General features: G+C 37.1%; 1 protein-coding gene and 1 long non-coding RNA gene across 6 annotated transcripts in view; one reads left to right on the top strand and one right to left on the bottom strand.

Moving 5' to 3' along the window:
- Positions 1-786, top strand: part of LOC138239421 (uncharacterized) — a 70,522-nt gene extending 69,736 nt beyond the window's left edge. The window contains exon 2 of the long non-coding RNA XR_011189898.1: positions 413-786. This is a non-coding gene — a long non-coding RNA (uncharacterized lncRNA). The remainder of the gene's footprint in view (positions 1-412) is intronic.
- pard3aa (par-3 family cell polarity regulator alpha, a) overlaps positions 1-17,335 on the bottom strand; it is a 428,925-nt gene that overhangs the window by 10,706 nt on the left and 400,884 nt on the right. For all 5 annotated transcript variants that reach the window (XM_015338942.2, XM_006642876.3, XM_015338940.2 and 2 more), the window contains 2 exons: positions 8,178-8,298; positions 507-634 (listed from right to left, as the gene is read on the bottom strand). In XM_015338942.2, coding sequence (XP_015194428.2) covers positions 507-634; positions 8,178-8,298 — 249 coding nt within the window. The remainder of the gene's footprint in view (positions 1-506; positions 635-8,177; positions 8,299-17,335) is intronic.

The raw sequence follows: 17,335 nt of genomic DNA, 5'->3' as shown, positions 1-17,335 counted from the left end.
AGAACACAGTAGGGTTACCAGGCACAGCAGAGCCATTTTCTGGTTGCTTTGTCTGATTATAATGTTCAAGTATTTCTTCCATTTAAGTCAGTGTGTCATTTATGACATACTAATAAATACTGAGAAACTGTACGACAACTCTCTCTACTTCTGTAACATAAGGGGGGGATACATCTCCATACTTAAAACTACAGAGCCACTACTGTCTGTTTTGTTGTGACTTCCATTCCATTCTGTATGGTTGAGATTTCAGTGCCTGCTGAGTACAGTACAACCGTTTAGGAAAATTGTGTATAAAACAGCCTGTGAGGGAGAAGAGGGGCTCTGGTTTCTAAAATTCATGATGTTTCAGAATTAAACAAAAAGCCTTGTAGGTAAAAAAACATACAAATTATTATTTGATTTTCACCAGGGTGCGTGAGGACTGCACCACAAAGTGTTCCGACAGAGGAGCGCTCGGCAAGCCGATGTCGTCAAGGTTTGGAGCCGCGAGAGGATGGTCTTACCGTGGGAGTGAGCTGTACTGTCTCTGGGCTTGCTGGAAGCTCTCCCTTTCGTCCTGACGCTGCCTCTGCATCTGGACCTCAACGGACACCGAGTGCCGCCCCGACTGTGCATATGAGTTGGAATTGGGCTGGAACAGGAGATACAGACATGGGCATGGTTATTCGACATTATGAAGACCCAGGAACAGCATGCTGGTGGTTACTTACCCCAGAAAACTAGAGAGCAGTCTTTGATTATGTTCTCCATGCTTAGAGAAATAAATGCAATGGCTAAAATGTAGCACTATATACTGAATTTCCAATTATTATTGTTGTTGACTTCAAAGGTAGACCACGTACAGTACTTCTTATGCTGTGTGCATGATGAGAGGTTTATTTTTCAGTGAGAGGTCTACATTATATACAGCCATAAGCAACTTGTCTCCGATATATTCTGTAATTACCGAACATTTATCTCCACAGCGCAATAAGTAAACAAACAACACAATATCTGGTGCTATTATTTACAGAGTTAATTATAGCAATGCCTCATATTTACATACTGTTCTGCTTTTCATCTCAAAGGATCCCAAAGAACTTCGTATACAGAGGAAGCAATCAATTTCATAAAGCAGTGAAGTGCAGCAGCCACCTGGGTGACATGGCTGCAAACCCACAGCAGCACAGATCAAGTGAAGTGAGAAATTACTTCACCAGCTGAATTAAGAGAAAGTTTTAGGTTGGCCAGAGTGAACAAGCCCAAAGCGGGATTCAACCCGGAAGGCAGAGTTAGACTTCCACTCTCACGGCTGATTCTGTGGAATCCTTAACAACTGAATAACCAGGAACTCAAATTAACTTCTCATCCCAAAGATGGCCCCCCCGCTGCTCTCTGTCACCATAGGGAGGAGAAAGGGTTGGGAAATTGTGGTCCAGGGGGGAAGAAAGCTGAAGGCAGTAATCTAGTGTTCATTGGTGGTCTTTGTAAGGTCTTCTAAGATTCCCCATTGAGGCTTTATTTGCAAGTTTGATGAAACATATTCCATTTTATAATAAACTGCTCAAAGAAGTGTTTATCTTATTTATAGAACATACACACTGTATTGTGGGGATTCCATGAAAAAGGAAGGATGAGACAAAATTATCTAATTTTCTAGTTTTTAGCTATGTACAGTATAGTCAATGGAAATATAGAACATAGCAAAAACACAAGCCCTGTTTCTACTCTTTTAACTCTGATGGTTGCTGGAATCTTTGTGTCCAATTAATAAAAAGCACAGAATAAATCAACATTTTAAGTGAATGGCTGTAATATTCCACTGGCTTTAATAAATACTATTAATAATGTACACTGTTGAACTAACTAAAACAGCAACAAAAATGCTATCAGTACAGATTGGGGATTTTTTATGTACTCGTTACTTCAGTTGCAATTGTAACTTTTGCAGTCATAAATACAGGTAATTTAATTCCCCTTCAATAACACTATTAACCATAGCGCCATCCTGGGCAGATTTAATCACTGCATTTCCTGCATGTAAGGTGTCTAAATTCATTAAGTTGTCAATTTCTCCTAACTACCACTGAAAAATCTGCATTAAAAACGATCGAGATGGAAGATCTACTGTGACTGATTGGCATGTCTTAGTTGCTATGGAAATAGAGTAATATGTTTGAAGGAAATGGGAAAAAGCTCCTCCCTCTTTCTTTAAGCAAGGAATTAAGATTGTATAGTCTTTCCACTTTATTCTCCTACTTTAGGTCACATGGAGATTTCCTTCTGTGTTCAATGCTATTTTTTCTTTTCAGGCTTTATCGTCGGTACACAATGCCTAAGATACTCATAGTCAGAAAGACAAAAATGGACAACTGCAAGGTCATCTTTTGAGATTTTACAAGAAGTAAATTTCCTATAACAAATACTGCTTCATTAGATTACACTTGAAGTGCAAAAAGATTACACAAAGCAGATTACAGAGCAGGTTGCCCTGCATGTCTCGGATTTAACAGGGAGATGAAAGACCTGAAAGTTCCGCACCACAGTTTTAAGTTAATCTGATCTTGAAATTTTACAAAGTTTTGAAAATGATTAAATCTAACCTTACAGCTGCAATACCATGCCCACATCACACCCCACTCCAAAAAAAGCAATGCTGTCTCATAGTAAAATGACTTTCTCACATGGTGTGAAAACACATTTTAATTTTACTTTCATTTAAAAATGGCATGACTTTATTTGAAGATAATGAGCAGTGCTTCCCAAACAACAGAGAAATTTGTATGCTTTTTAAAACATTATCCTGAAATTATATAAAGTATTAATTTCACTTCTCTTCCTATAGCAGCTTGTCAGTTCTGCAGGATGAGTGACGCCATGTCATCCGAGTCATGACAGATGACAAGCAGGCCCTACATGAAATAATCAGCCTGGGTAATGGAATTATGAGGGGAACTCTGATGGATTGCAACTCCTCCCAAGTCAATTAGTTCAAAAAGATTACCGCTTGTCAAAAGCCAAGTCCTGGGTGCATACATTACAAAAGAAACACAAAAATTATAGCAATCTGTGTTTTCTCTCTTCTCAATTTCTCAAACAGTCAAGGGGGGGGGATGGATAATAAAAGAAACACAAACACCTGTGTAAACAGCATAGGACACAATAAAGTGTAATTATGAAAATTATTTGCAGCTATAAAAAAAGAATTAGAGGCTGTGAAAACATGTGGAAGCAGCTCCAGACTTCAACATAACAAAGTGACCTGGCCATGGTAAAGATAATAGACAAGACTCGCTTGACCTACAATATCAAAGCAGGGTCAAGGTTGGAGTAATGATTCAGGCAATGTTTGCATATGTAGCTTATTCCCCACATTCTTTCTTTAGTGTGCACGGGCATATGGTATACATTTCTCTGCATAATATTAATGTACTAGAGTGTTTACAAAAATTGAGCTCAAACAAAAGGTGTGTTAGTAATAATTCTTCTCGTGATTTGTGGAAATGCGATGCCTCCAATATATTCTATTCTTACATCTAATGATTCTGGGGGTCTTTGCTTTTGGCAATGCCTTGCATAACAGTTCTCGGTGTGGCCCACAACGTTTGAAAGATACAAGATGTTCCGAATGGATTTAGTTGCATTGAAAACACAAACAAATTTGATATAACAACTTCAAAACAAATGAGACCAAGCATGGCTCTACTTTGTTGAATCTCCTCTGAGCCAGAGGATGAGTACTAGGATAATTCCACACGAAACCAAAAATGAAAACGCAGTTCACACTTAAAATGTCTCTGTCCAAGAGGTTTCACTTAACAGGCTTTTTTAGCAGCACCACAGTACATCTCTTCCATCCACCCAGCCATTTTCTAACCGGTTTATCTAATACAGGGTCGCAGGGGAGCCGGAGCCTATCCTAACAAGCAACAGGCATAAGGCAGGGTACTGTGCAACCAAAGAAGTAGGGTTCCAGAATTCCTTTTCCTTTCAGAAAAGGAACAACCCTGCATGTGGAACTGGAAGAATTTCCACTATGTTCACACTGTACTGTGTGCTTGAATCATTTAAGAGTGGGGGCTTCTGTGACTGGCATACACAGTCTAGTAATAATGTTAATAATAATAATAATAATAATAATAATAATAATAATAATAATAATAATAATAATGTTTCTTTATTAGCCCTATACAATTTCTTGCATTAGGAATGTGTCTTTTCGCATACCCCAGCTTTTTTTCTCCAGGGAGACACAGACACAGAGACAGGGAGAGAAGCTTGGGGTCAGAGCGCAGGGTCTGCCATTGTACGGCGCCCCTGGAGCAGTTGGGGTTAAGGGCCTTGCTCAGGGGCCCAACGGAGTAGGATTCCTCTGCCGGCCGCGGGATTTGAACCAGCAACCTTCCGGTCACAGGCGCAGATCCTTAGCCACAGAGCCACCGCTCCGCCCCACCATAGTACCACTAGTACCATAGTACCACAGTCTAGTACCAGAGTACCACAGTCCAGTAACATAGTACAAGTGAACCTGACCTCAGTATTTGAATCCTGCCTAAGAATTTACACTTTACACTCGATTACCTTAGACTTCACGTGCCACACACAAGTCATTTACAAAGTAAACTTTCTGTAAGACAACTCCTTTGTAACCTGTAAGGTCCTGGAAATATATAAATGTTTAAAACACAAAGAAAAAAAATTGTAAATCCAAGGGTTTCTCAATGTTGTCTCCGATCAGTTTTAAAAATGTGCATGTCATGGAATGACATTTCAAACCATCTGGTTTAAGGAGGGTGTTGAGAAGAGATATTTCAAGCTGAGAGAGTCCGAACATGGTATAATTTAATTTCATATATAATATAAGCAACTGAAACGCGCATTCCATAACCTGAGCTGCAACCCAGCCTGGACAATGTATGTGATCAAATAGCAGTAGAATATCCCACAGGTTTACTAGTCATAATCAGACGTACTTTAGAAATGAAATTGAATTATTTGAAATGATTCTTTATTAGTTAACCACAAATATTTGCAACTGTAGTACGGTCTCGAACCTGTAATTTATCTCTGATATCAACATGTGGGAAACTAAAGCTAAGAAAATCAATTTAAAAAAAACAATCTATAAATTGGCATGTGTTTCTAACAGGAAGGAGGTCATCCAAAGAAACGAGAGTTTTTATATTGTAGATCGGACATAAAAACCCTTGCTATTTACCCTCAGGGTTCTGAAAAGCAAGAACAGATACACCTAAATTCATTGTACATTTGGTTTTCATTTATAACAGTTTTTACCTCCCTATTTTCAGAAAGAATACCGGATGTAATGGAAGTCATAAATCAGGTAATCTTGAATGAAATCAAGAAAACTATTTTTTTTATATCAGCAACAAAAATAAAGTATTAACTATTAATAATAAGCTCCTGCATATCTCAACAGACCACTTAAACAACACTGGTTAAAATGTATGTCACCGAACCTAATGACACACACCAATTACAATGCAGAGATTGAATATGTACTCTACATCACATCTTCAAAAAAGTTGCTGTCTTTGGTGACTCCCTAGTCTTCAAAACAGGACACCGGAATGGAGGTCTGACACCACAAAATGATGTATCAAGTGCGCAACTTTTGAACTCTATGAAACAGTGTTACAAACCTTTTGGAAATAGGTTTTGGATAGGGTTGAGTTTGAAGTTGTTAGTGCCAAAAAGCTGAGTCTTAGCCCAATTAAAAGAATGAATCCTTGATACTTCATGTTATGGTGTTGTAGCTACTGTGCAGTTGCAAAAATTGAAAGCTGTATATATTTTAAAATGTTATGGAAATAAAAAAAACATTAAAGTTATTCCAAGATAAAAGGAGCAAGTAAGCTTCATATGTTAATACATAATTTTATAATTGTAATGAATAACCTCAAAAGCTACTATATTGGAGTGGGAAATTGTATAAATACAGTATATTGTGTATTTATTTTACAAGACAATCTTATCTAGATAAATTAATTCGTTCAATTAAACTTATATGTTCTTCGGTAATGATTTTAATCTGTAACATTTTCTGTAAAGTCAATTACAGTACACATGTACCTTCTCTTGGTACATATTATACATAATATTAATATCCTTCAGATGACTGATCTACTGAGATTCAGACAGGTATACATAATGCAAGTCAGACTTTACAGATTGGTGAGTATGACTCTCTAGTGTGGCCCTAAAAGTTCAACAAGACAGAGAGATGCCAATTAAATGGTATAAACAAATCCTGCCAGTTCCATGATGTACAAATAAAGAGATTTTATCAAGTCAAAAACAAAAACAAATGAAAACAATTAAAATAAGAAGAGAAAGCCACTAAATAAGCAATGATATTAATTTACCTTCACAAAAGCATTCTATAAAGAGTGCCAACAACCCCTGAAAGGCATGTATATAAGTATCAGTCATTTTTACTTTCAATTTGGGCACTGTTTACAAAAATTACTGTTTTGTAGTGTTTGGCTAATGGGAGTCAAAAGACTGACAATGATTTAGATTATCTAATCAGCTCTGCACACAGTCCTTACTTCAGACATCACTGTTGTTTTTTAATAAGCTTTGGGACTATTTCATTTTTTGTATCCTACACAAGCTAAAATTACCATTTCATTACCTTTAAATTGCACAAAGATAAGGGGGAATAGGAACAAATTTATAAAATTTCACAAAAGAGCATCAGATTTGTGACCCATAATTTAGGAAATAGCTTAATTTCATAAGATAATTAGGATGTCATCCTTAAAATGCATTTCATACTCTATAAAGGAAGCACCGGACAGGCCTTGATGTCTGTCTCAAGCTGTTGCATAGGAAAGAGACATAAGTGTTAGACCATTCACCTCTGTTAGTTTATGCAGCATGCAAGATGTCATTTTGTCTTAAAGAAAAGGCAGAGGTATGACAACGTATAAGAGAAGAATAATGATTAAGACAATGAACCTTTCCTATTAATGGACACAAAATGTTAGGTAGTAACACTGAATAAATAAAACTTTTAAACTCACCAATTTTATTTTATTTTGTTTCTAACAATACAAAAACTCAAATGGTACAGTAATTTTAAAATGTGCCAGTTTAAAGGAGGCAATCAAGAAAAATGTAGATGTTTCACACACAATTTATCCATTTACATTTTCTGTATCCCATCTACTGTGTATTTATTGTATGTAACACTGCAAAAATAAATGACCCTTAAATGGAAAATTAAACTGAAAACAACCTACAGTAGAAAAAAAAACTGATTCTGTAAAAGGCACTCCAGCGTTCCAGATTATTCTGTTTTTTTCCATACATTGGAGAAAAGTACATTTGAAAACATTAACAACCAATAAATTGTAAAAAAATAAAATAAAAATAGGTTTCATGGGTTTGATGTTCTTTTTGTTATTTTCCCCATTATAAAAAACATACATTCTTATGGGGACATATATTGTTTTCAACATGAACACCCAAAGCATTAAAAACGTATACAACACACAAAAGCACATACAAATGGGAAGACAAAGTGCCCCAAAACACCATTCAGAAATTCAGAATCACAAAATTGAGAGAGACAAACAATTTGAAACATTTTCTTGAAAGATTTTCAAATTATTACTGACAAACAAGATCCCCAAATTATTTGATTTCAAAAAGAAAAAGAGTGAAAACATACACAGCTCCATTTCCAGAAAGGAACTTTTTAAGTTAAAAGATAGATTTGGTAGTCCCATAATGAGTATCCCCAGAAGTTTTTTGGAACGCAGAACATCTCAGTTTGGACAAAAAACAGAATACCACTGTTTATGGTATGACATGGCCTGGTTGCTGGACGTCCTTGGCCAGAGATAACTGCAGAAGCCCCAGATTAGTCTGGGGCTGATGGGAAGTGTGCTCAGTCCTTTCCGACAAAAAACGGACGTCAACCAAGTGACTGACAGATGGATGGTAACAACACCTGATGGCATGAGTGTGTGATGGCCCGCAAACGCAGATGTGAGAGGTTATGGGTTAAAACATCAGAAGGATACAGACTCCATGCTGCCATATTTCATGCGGGGGTTTACGGTTAACGTCTGAGGCCGGGGGGGGGGGAGGGTGTGGCTGTAGTGGAGTTAGTCAAAGTCCTGTGGCCTGCTGACCCGGCACTTGCAAGGAATCTAGACACTCACCCAAGGCTGCTCAAAGCTGTAGGTGCGCCTGCGGTCATCTGGGTCATCCTCCTGTTTGGCCTGCTGGAACTCGTGCCGGAGTCTCTGTATCCGGTCATGGTTGCTAGGAGCCACCCTGTTGCTGCAGAAGGGAAAGACAAAGTATGCGCCTAAGTTTAACTTGTATATATTTATGCTGTCTGCTCATCCCACCACTGACACATCTACTTGCAAATTAGAATGCCTCAGTGAAGAAAGGCAACGAAATGAAAAGATGTGAAGCAAAGAAATGATGAAAACTAGCTCCTAACACCTTTAAAAGTGTTAGTATGAGCCGAAAACAAGCCACTTTACAACACACACTTGTAGAAAGGCATCTTTCATCAAGGGGGGGAAAAACGAAAAGTCAAATCAAACACATATTAAACTTGATTCATAAGAGAATGATGTGTTCTAAACTAAAAAAAAAAAATCAGCTTTCACCTGAGTTTACACAGCAGCATCCCGATAACCCTAGCCAATAGCGGGCGAAGACAGTGTCTCTTTTTCAATCAGATTCATGACTTTTATTAACTCAGAAGATTAAAAGTGCCTTGCTGGGTGCATTTTTACAAACAGCAGGTCAGACATCCAGCAATGTCTAGATGACTCAAGCAGACCACAATTTCTTACACTTTTACCAATGTCCACCTCTATGACTCACCTTCCTGAGCTGACTAGGTTCTTCTTATTTTGAAAATGAAAAGCTAAACAGGATAAATGAACTCCTGGATCTGCACTGTTTTCAACAAACATTGCCACAGCTTTCGTAGCTCCAAAGCCTGCTTAGAATTAATGGGTTTTGGGATCTTCAATTTCACATAACAGAGTGGCACATAAGACACAAGTCTTTCAAATACAAAAATCTAGGTCCTTTGAAGAAAAGCTGAAATCATCTCTCATCTAAGGGGAACAACCAAAAATGCAAAATCATCAGTGCCAAAATTTGTCTAACATGATATTTAAAGATGCCAACAATAACGTCATGAAAAGAAATATCCAAAGCTACACACATAAATTACCTTACAGCAAACATGGGGAGATCTTAAGGCTGTAGTTCCCAGCCGTATAATATAGTGCTGTCAGAAATACATTTGCATGATGATCTCATTGAAGGACTTCAATGAATCTCATCAATTGTAATCAATAAATGTCCATCTGCTAATAAACATCTCCTTTTATCACCTTGATGAGAAGAGGCGTGTCACCAACTTTTGATTATAGCACAACATCCCAATAAATAATAGGCTAATAAAGGCCCCTGTAAATTAAGATAGAGTACTTAAAAGCACCAACTGCTCCAGGGGATGTTATTCAATCTGGGTAACAAGCATTTGTCATAAACTTTAAAGTGTTTTCATAGAAACAGTCCTGCTCTTTCATGGATTTATATCTAATATTTATTCTTCCCCTTAGAAGATTTCTCTGTCTACCACTGTGTTGCAAATGCATACATTTTAGTCCGTACTCTTTGGGCATGGGAAGAAGTGTTACTAACCCATTTTCACCTCTAGGATTGAAACTATAAATAGATACATGTAAGCTATATATATGCCTTAGAGTTGACAGTAGTACATTACATAAGGTTATCATTTTAGATAGATAGATAAGACTTTATTGATCCCGAAGGGAAATTGATTTTAATACACTTTCTGAGAAGACACATCATGATGATGTTACAAGTACTTTCTTTTTTCCTAACATACAGACGTCTATGTAGAAGACACTCAGTACCAACAGTGCACAGGTGCTGAACTCAAGTGTAATCTTACTTTGAAAGAAATTAAATTCTATCGCTACATTGCCATACAGCCATTCTTAATCTAGGATCTACATGACCAGTTACTGCAAAGTAAGTTCTAAATTAAAATTTGACATCAAAATAGCTTAATGCTGGCTGCAGTTACTGAACTGTTTTTGGATTTCTTTAATAAATAGAGCACTTATACAATCAATATGTAATTTTGGCCTGCTTATTTAGTAACAGTGCCAATAGTATACATTTCAACAGGTTGACACAGATTGCTCATAATCCTAGAGCTACAGTCTTAAGAAATAATGACAGACATCTTATAAAAGTTAACATATATCACAGTCACAGCAAAAATAGTTATTTCATGTTGTACACTATCATTATTGGTATTATTTTACAAAGTAAATGTCATTTAACATTATTATACATTACAGGCACTTTTCAGTCCAGTTTACCACTTCTAAACATTAACCACAATATGCACACTATAATTCAACATAAAAACTTTACACAGATAAATTGACTTTTATTTTTAAAAATAAGTAAAAGTAAAAACGAGACATCATATAGAGATTACTCTATGTCCATAAACAGCACATTAGTGATATTTTGTCTAAAATTCTGTTTATGTTATCCTGAGCAACAAAATACTTTGCAATAAAAGACTGGGCAAACAGCTGGCAGATGAAATTTAATACAAACAAGTGCAGAGTGATACATGCAGGTAGGAAACATAGGAAGCATACATACAAAACGGGAACACTGCTTTCAGAGAGGCAACTACAGAAAGATCTGTGTTTATAATGACACATCATTTATATTAACTAGACAATGTAAAGGAGCAACGAGAAGGCAAAGTATAATGACATCCTGTTAATAGGATAAATCTTAAACAAGGGGATGGGACAGTGCGTTAAAATGTACAACGTACACAGAAGAAATGTAGAAAAAAGACATTGCTGCCTTGGAACAAATCCAGAAGTAGATCTAGATAGGTTATGGGTCTTAAAGGAACATCGCACACTGAGAGGCTGAGGGAACTGAAGAAAAAAGGGGACCTGATCCAAGTTTTTGAAATCCTCAAAGGCATAGACAAAGCCCGACCAAGTGTAATTCTTCAACCCAAACAGTGAAACATGAACTAGAGGACACGAGTGAAAGTGGAGAGCAGGGGCTGAGGAAATATGGAGCAAGCTAACTAATCATGTTATAGCTGATACCCTGATTTCTGTACTGTGGATAAATTACTATGAAAAAAGGCATCGCACATTACTGTTCATGTCCACGTAAAGAGCTCTCAAATAGCCTATTGGACAGCTTCACGGGGACAAAAAATATCTTAACACGCACATCTCTATGGATTCCAGAGAAATGCGAGTTACTAAGAACTGAAGAAAATGCCTTCAGCTAGATTTCATACACAAGCAGTTAAGACTGTGAAGGGGGAAAAATAAATCAGGAACCTATTAAAACACATCTGCAAGGAAAATTAATTTTGCGATTAGCTCCTGTAATGTGTGATTACACATTAGCCTGGTGCTGACGTGCCCTGCCCCTAGTCTATTTGTAGAAGCTTCGCACAGGAGCGCACATGGAATTTAAATGCTTTTAAATGCTTTTCAGAAACAGACACAAATAAGTTCAAGCTCTCTGTGTGACAAATCACTCCTAAACTGTTTGCTTGTAAGATCAGCAATTTTCAAACAGGTCCAGACTTAGTGATACATTCTGTAACAATGCATTTTTTCCCCACTGGCAATTCTAGAGAGGATAATATACTTTCATTCCTTTCAATTTTAAACTTACACTGCCTTCCAAAGGGTTTTTACATCCTTTTATTCTTGAGTGTATGATTAATCAAAATTAGACCTCTCATACTTAAGTGATATGGTTACATCTAGTGAGTGATGTATCCCTAACAAACATTACCACATGCATTAAACAAAAGTTTTAAATACTTTATACAGTATAACCCTACAGGCCCAAGTACTATTACAGACAACAATCTAATAGACCACGGCAGGCTGCACAGTGTTGAAGAACAGGTGGGTCCCAGCAGTTCAAAACAGCAGCCAAACCTAGTATCTTGAATGAGGCGCTGACAGTTTGGATTTGCTTTGGTTTCCAATATTAATTTACTACTCAAAGAAAGTGGCTACCTACCACCTCATCAGATTAAATGGAAACAAAGAATGAGAACACATCGTCAGTATGAAAATGAGCTTGGACAGAGCCCGTGAGACAGTAAAAAGTGGTTATATTTATATTAATTAATCTCAAGGCGGTCTACAATGCATTTGAATACAGTAATACATGCGTAGAAGGGACTAATAAAAATAAACGTGTCACAGTATTGCAAGACAGCTGTACCATCTGACCATGTTTGCTAGACCGCAGCTAACTGCTCTGTTGGTTTCATTGTTTTGCTCCTCTGCTGTTTGAAACTGATAGATTTCACTGCCAGAGTCCTTCACTTCATTTACTGTACATCGCAAGTACCAATGTTTTCACAAATAATCTGAAAATATTGTGCATCAAAACTCCATGTAACATTTTTTAAACACTTAATACTATAGTCAATAATTCAGCAGATTACATCACACTTCACCAGGAGTTATGGTTATTTATCCTATATAACTAGGTCAATAATTTCCTTTGTATAAAATATGACCAAGAACTTGTCAATACTTTGTGCTGTCATCAGACAGAAATGTCAACACAGCATTTTAATAATGAGAATAAATGTACTGGACTATCCTGAACAACAGAAGGAGGAAACATGACATGAGCACAATTAACAAGAGAATAAAAAATAGAAAGCTACCTGTTTACTTTTTTAATTCAATGCAACCTCTGAGTCATGTGTTATTCGGTAAAGTGACTAACACCACATCATTACTGATTTTAATACAGTACAAATCATCATAGCCTTAAGGGTTTGCATCTCCTTTAACAGAATTTACAGAACACGCAGGTAGTAACAAACTAAAATGGGCTGTATAAACAAAACATGCACATCATAGCTTTTAAAATCTGAATGATTTCATCCTTTACATACAATGAGTTTCACTCAGTTTTAGTCTTTATACCTGTGTTAAAAGGTCAGTGTTTACAAGCTGCTTGGCAGACTGGAGCTCAGTAAAATTGTTTGGTTGCTTACTTTGCCAGCTCAAGGCAATTTCCACTAACACAGAAGGCTATTATGGAAGATTATACCTTCTGATTTCAGTATGAATCACATCAGCAGACAACCAGGGTCAGAAAAGCAACGTGGTGTCTATCTGAACGCATATGTTATTTTAACTCATGTTTTGCTGCTTAACGTACTGGATTTGCTTTCTGCCAGACATCCACAGATGGATGAAGATATTGTTATATGATACATGCATTACTGTTTAGACAATAAAGGAACAGCCACTGCAATCTAATTCTCCCTATGCCTCAGATCAATTTCTAGTACAGTGTCTCTAAGAAGGAACAGTCAGTGGAGAGAACGTTCTGCCAGCTTCCAGATGTTTATTTCTGTGTGGCCATCATAAACAGCGTAGCAGCATTTGCCAATAAAATGGTTTCCTTTCAGATCAAGAGCAGATGTTGGCTGTAAATTAGTAGGTGGGTCCAGGTTTGATGAAACTAGGCGTAACTATCCCTGCAGTATTCAGAGTGTATGGATCAAAGTGACAGGATTCCCACAAAACCTATAACCATTCCCCACGCTGCCAATAAACAGCAATTTAATCATAAGGGAGCAGCAGGGAAAGGGGGTAACATTGAGTGCTGCAAGAGAAGGTCATACAGCAGGCAAGGGTCAGGGACAGACAATGCAGTAAAAATGGTCCAGATCTCTTGTGTCCCATTCAAGCTGATATGGATCAGTGTCCATTTCTAAGAATTGCTCACTAATTTGGAAAGACCAGGTTCCAATAACCTAAAAAGAAGGTAAGACTTGGTGCTCCTCTCAGAGTAACAGAACTACTGTCTGCACTTTGCTGATGTAAGCATTTTACATCTGGTTCCATAGAGATGCCATGTATTTCTGAAACTAATGCCATACAGTATCTTTCATTTTCATAGGAGTTTTCTACTTTTGAAAAGGCAAGAGGTGGGCACTTTTCTTCTGATGAATGAAATTTCACACGATTTGTAGATGCTGTTTTGAGCCTAATAAAGATAAATGCAAAAATTAATATCACACTCTCTCATCATGATATAGCCAAGTCAGATGAATGTGTTACAAAATAATAATGTTTACAAAATAATATTCAATTTAGTGCAATTATAATCACAATTCATCTTACAAATGCCATCTTAGCACTGAACAGCTGAGTAAAGAAGATAGAAATGGTAACTTGTACTTTACTGCAGCAAATTATTGGAAATTAGGTGAACAATTATTTCACAATAGTCAAGGAGGAAGACAATACAGTTCCGTGTACTAAAAGGGTTAAATATGGAACACTGATTCCATAACGTATTACTATAGATAATCTTATAGAATATACTGCATAACAACAATGACTGATGCCACTTCTTGAAAAGACAAAAGTACAGCTTTTTTTATCTTTCGTTAGCCCGTGTCAGCTGCCATTCAGAAACGGCATTTATTTCAAGACCGATAGTAATGCACAAAATCAAAGCAAAACCCGCAAGAAGAGGAAACCTTGCATAACATGAGTGACACCTGCAGCTAACATATTAGGTGATAATGCACAGGATTTGTATAGGGTGACTTCATTCAAGTCTGTTTTGACTGATTTACAGCCACACAGTTTATGCCATGGTATATAGTGTGTTATCACACAATGCAGCTCTCTTTGAAGTGGCATACGGTGTGACCTGTACTTGCTGGTCTCTAAGCGCACAGTAAGTGCATTGGTGGGGTGTCCATTCTTCCTGCATCATGGTGAGCAAATTATAGCTGAGTCCCTGCAAACGTAGCATCAGCTGCTGCTATTCCAAATCATGTACGCTATGACACTCGAGCTCACTGGCTTGATTAGAAAGGCATGAGCATGTTTTAAAGCCTGCTCTTCACTGCAGCAGTTCATCTGCTGCCTGAGCTCTGAAAGACATTATGGCCAATTGTTGGAAAGAATAAAAATGTCCCTTGGGGGACTCATTGAGGACTCTTGTCGGGAATAAAAACTTGAAATAATAATGAAAGAAGAATGGCCTGTGTCACCTTCCAGGCTGTTCGAGAACACACACATACATACCACTTCCCTTCCTATAGCAGTGCTTCACACAAAGGGAGAAAAGCTGTTCTATTGTAAGTGTGACATAAATTGCACAATGAACTTTCCTTTCTTTTTTTTACCGAGGGTCTGTCAGCTTGCAAGCACAAATTATAGAACAAGTGAGAAAAATTAGGAAGCAAGGCAGAATTTGTTAGCACAGCTGTTTCATTTAAGAAGGAATATGTTCGTTCCCGCTCTCCTTTTCTTCTGCTTCTAAATTGACATTTCTCTTCAGCTCTAGCCGAGACGGAAAAAAAGTGTTGCAGGCGGCTGTTATAGATAATTGATTCTGAGCTCTTGCAATATGTGTTCAGACTTGGATTAGGAGCCAATAGTTCTGGGTAAAAAAAAACTATCTGAAGTTTTATCTATGCATACAAATGGATACTTCCGTTAAAAAAATGATTAATAAATGCCACCATTTATGACTTTGCCGAGCTACAACATGTGTCACATAATATTAGGGTCTGCCATATTGGAGAAGATGAGCATAATGCTTTGTGGCACCATTCTGCCTAAGTGGAGCCATCAGGGAAAGACACTAAAAGCCTGATCTTGTACATAAATTACCATGACATCCCATGTTGGGTGAAGGTGGAAAACAAAAAATGTGCGCATCTGTCTGCAGTGTTTTCTAGGTTAATGGAGCAGAAGCCCCAGTCTACTTCGGACTTTGATTAATATTTAATTAATCCTGTCTGCTTTTCTGCTACGTTGGATTAAAGGGCTTGCTAATAACTATAGAATATATTCATTGAACATTTGATTGAACATTTAAAGCCTCCCCTTTTACAACATAATTTAAAGGTGATAGCTTGTGTATTACAAATTGCCCACCCGCTGTTTGTCAAGATTAGCTTAATCTGCCGAAGTTTCACAGAAGTATGCTTCTCTCTTTCAGCTATCAATATGCACATAAAATGAGTGCTGGACAGTTTATCTTAAAAGGTTTAACCTTGACAGGCCCCTACATGCAGAATAACAACCAATAGAAAAATCAAACCTTGATTTTTAAATGTCGCAATACATTCCTGTTTTAGGTAAATTCTTGATTCTCAAGGTGACTGCGTATTAGTCAATGGATAACTCTTAAATTAATCCCAGGGGGAACAGTTTCCATTTTCATCTTGACACATCCTCATCACAACAATCTCAAGGTGACCACTGCTGCCTTTAGCAGATTGAAATGCCTGTACAGCAACAACAATTGACATGCATTACTTCTCTTTAGCATTCTGATGTATACTACAGGTACAGGAGTGAATGTACTACATACTGTATGTATTGTAGCCATGTGTATGAGCAAAGAAGGGACTGTGGTACAGTGCAAAAGTTCACATTAAATTCATATGAATTAAAATCAGAAGTAATTCAAATTGCTTGTAAACTGACACACAGTTCCTGACCTCACTTAACCATGTGGACTGGCACTGCCTCATGTAAATGATTTATCTTTGGAACTCATACAGATTTGCAAAATGCTTGTCATGCATATGACATTTCTACTGGATAAAGAAAACATTTTCTTTACCGACATAAACAACGAAGTGTATCTGTTCTCCTGAAATAACTTTGGATGCCACAATTTACCTGTCAAACAAACAGGTACTCACATCTGACTGACATACAGAGTCAGGATATTCTTGTAACGCTGACAGATAATGAAAGCAGATTGTCTTATTTTGGCAGTCTCAGTTGCAAAGACATTCTGTGGACTAGAGTTCTTCATTTCATGTTCTATTTTCATTCTTCTAGATAAACATACAGACCCAAAAGGGGGCATGATTTTTTTAACAGTAATTCAAGAAAACTTTCAGAACAACACAGGAGTAGATACAAACTAATGGTACTGTACAGTAACAAAAATACGAAAATTAATTTAGTGTGATGTAAGAAATTAATAAAACGGGTGATCAAAATTTACAAAAGTCAATCATCCAGACTTAAAAATGAACTAATTAATCTATAAGTGAACCTTTTGATGTGAAAAGTGTTATTTTGATTCTTACAGTTTACATATACCTAGTAGATTAAAGCAGCTGTCAGCTGAAAATAGTGTTACAAAATAAAGGATAATTTGACACTGCACTTCCCAAGGGATTAATGAAAAATGAATTGTGTATCTGAAACTGTTTCTAGAGGCCCACTGT

Source organism: Lepisosteus oculatus, chromosome 6 (assembly GCF_040954835.1).
Source record: "Lepisosteus oculatus isolate fLepOcu1 chromosome 6, fLepOcu1.hap2, whole genome shotgun sequence".
NCBI lineage: Eukaryota > Metazoa > Chordata > Actinopteri > Semionotiformes > Lepisosteidae > Lepisosteus > Lepisosteus oculatus.
Note: the sequence above shows the minus strand (reverse complement) of the source record. Positions and strands in the feature narration are given on the sequence as shown.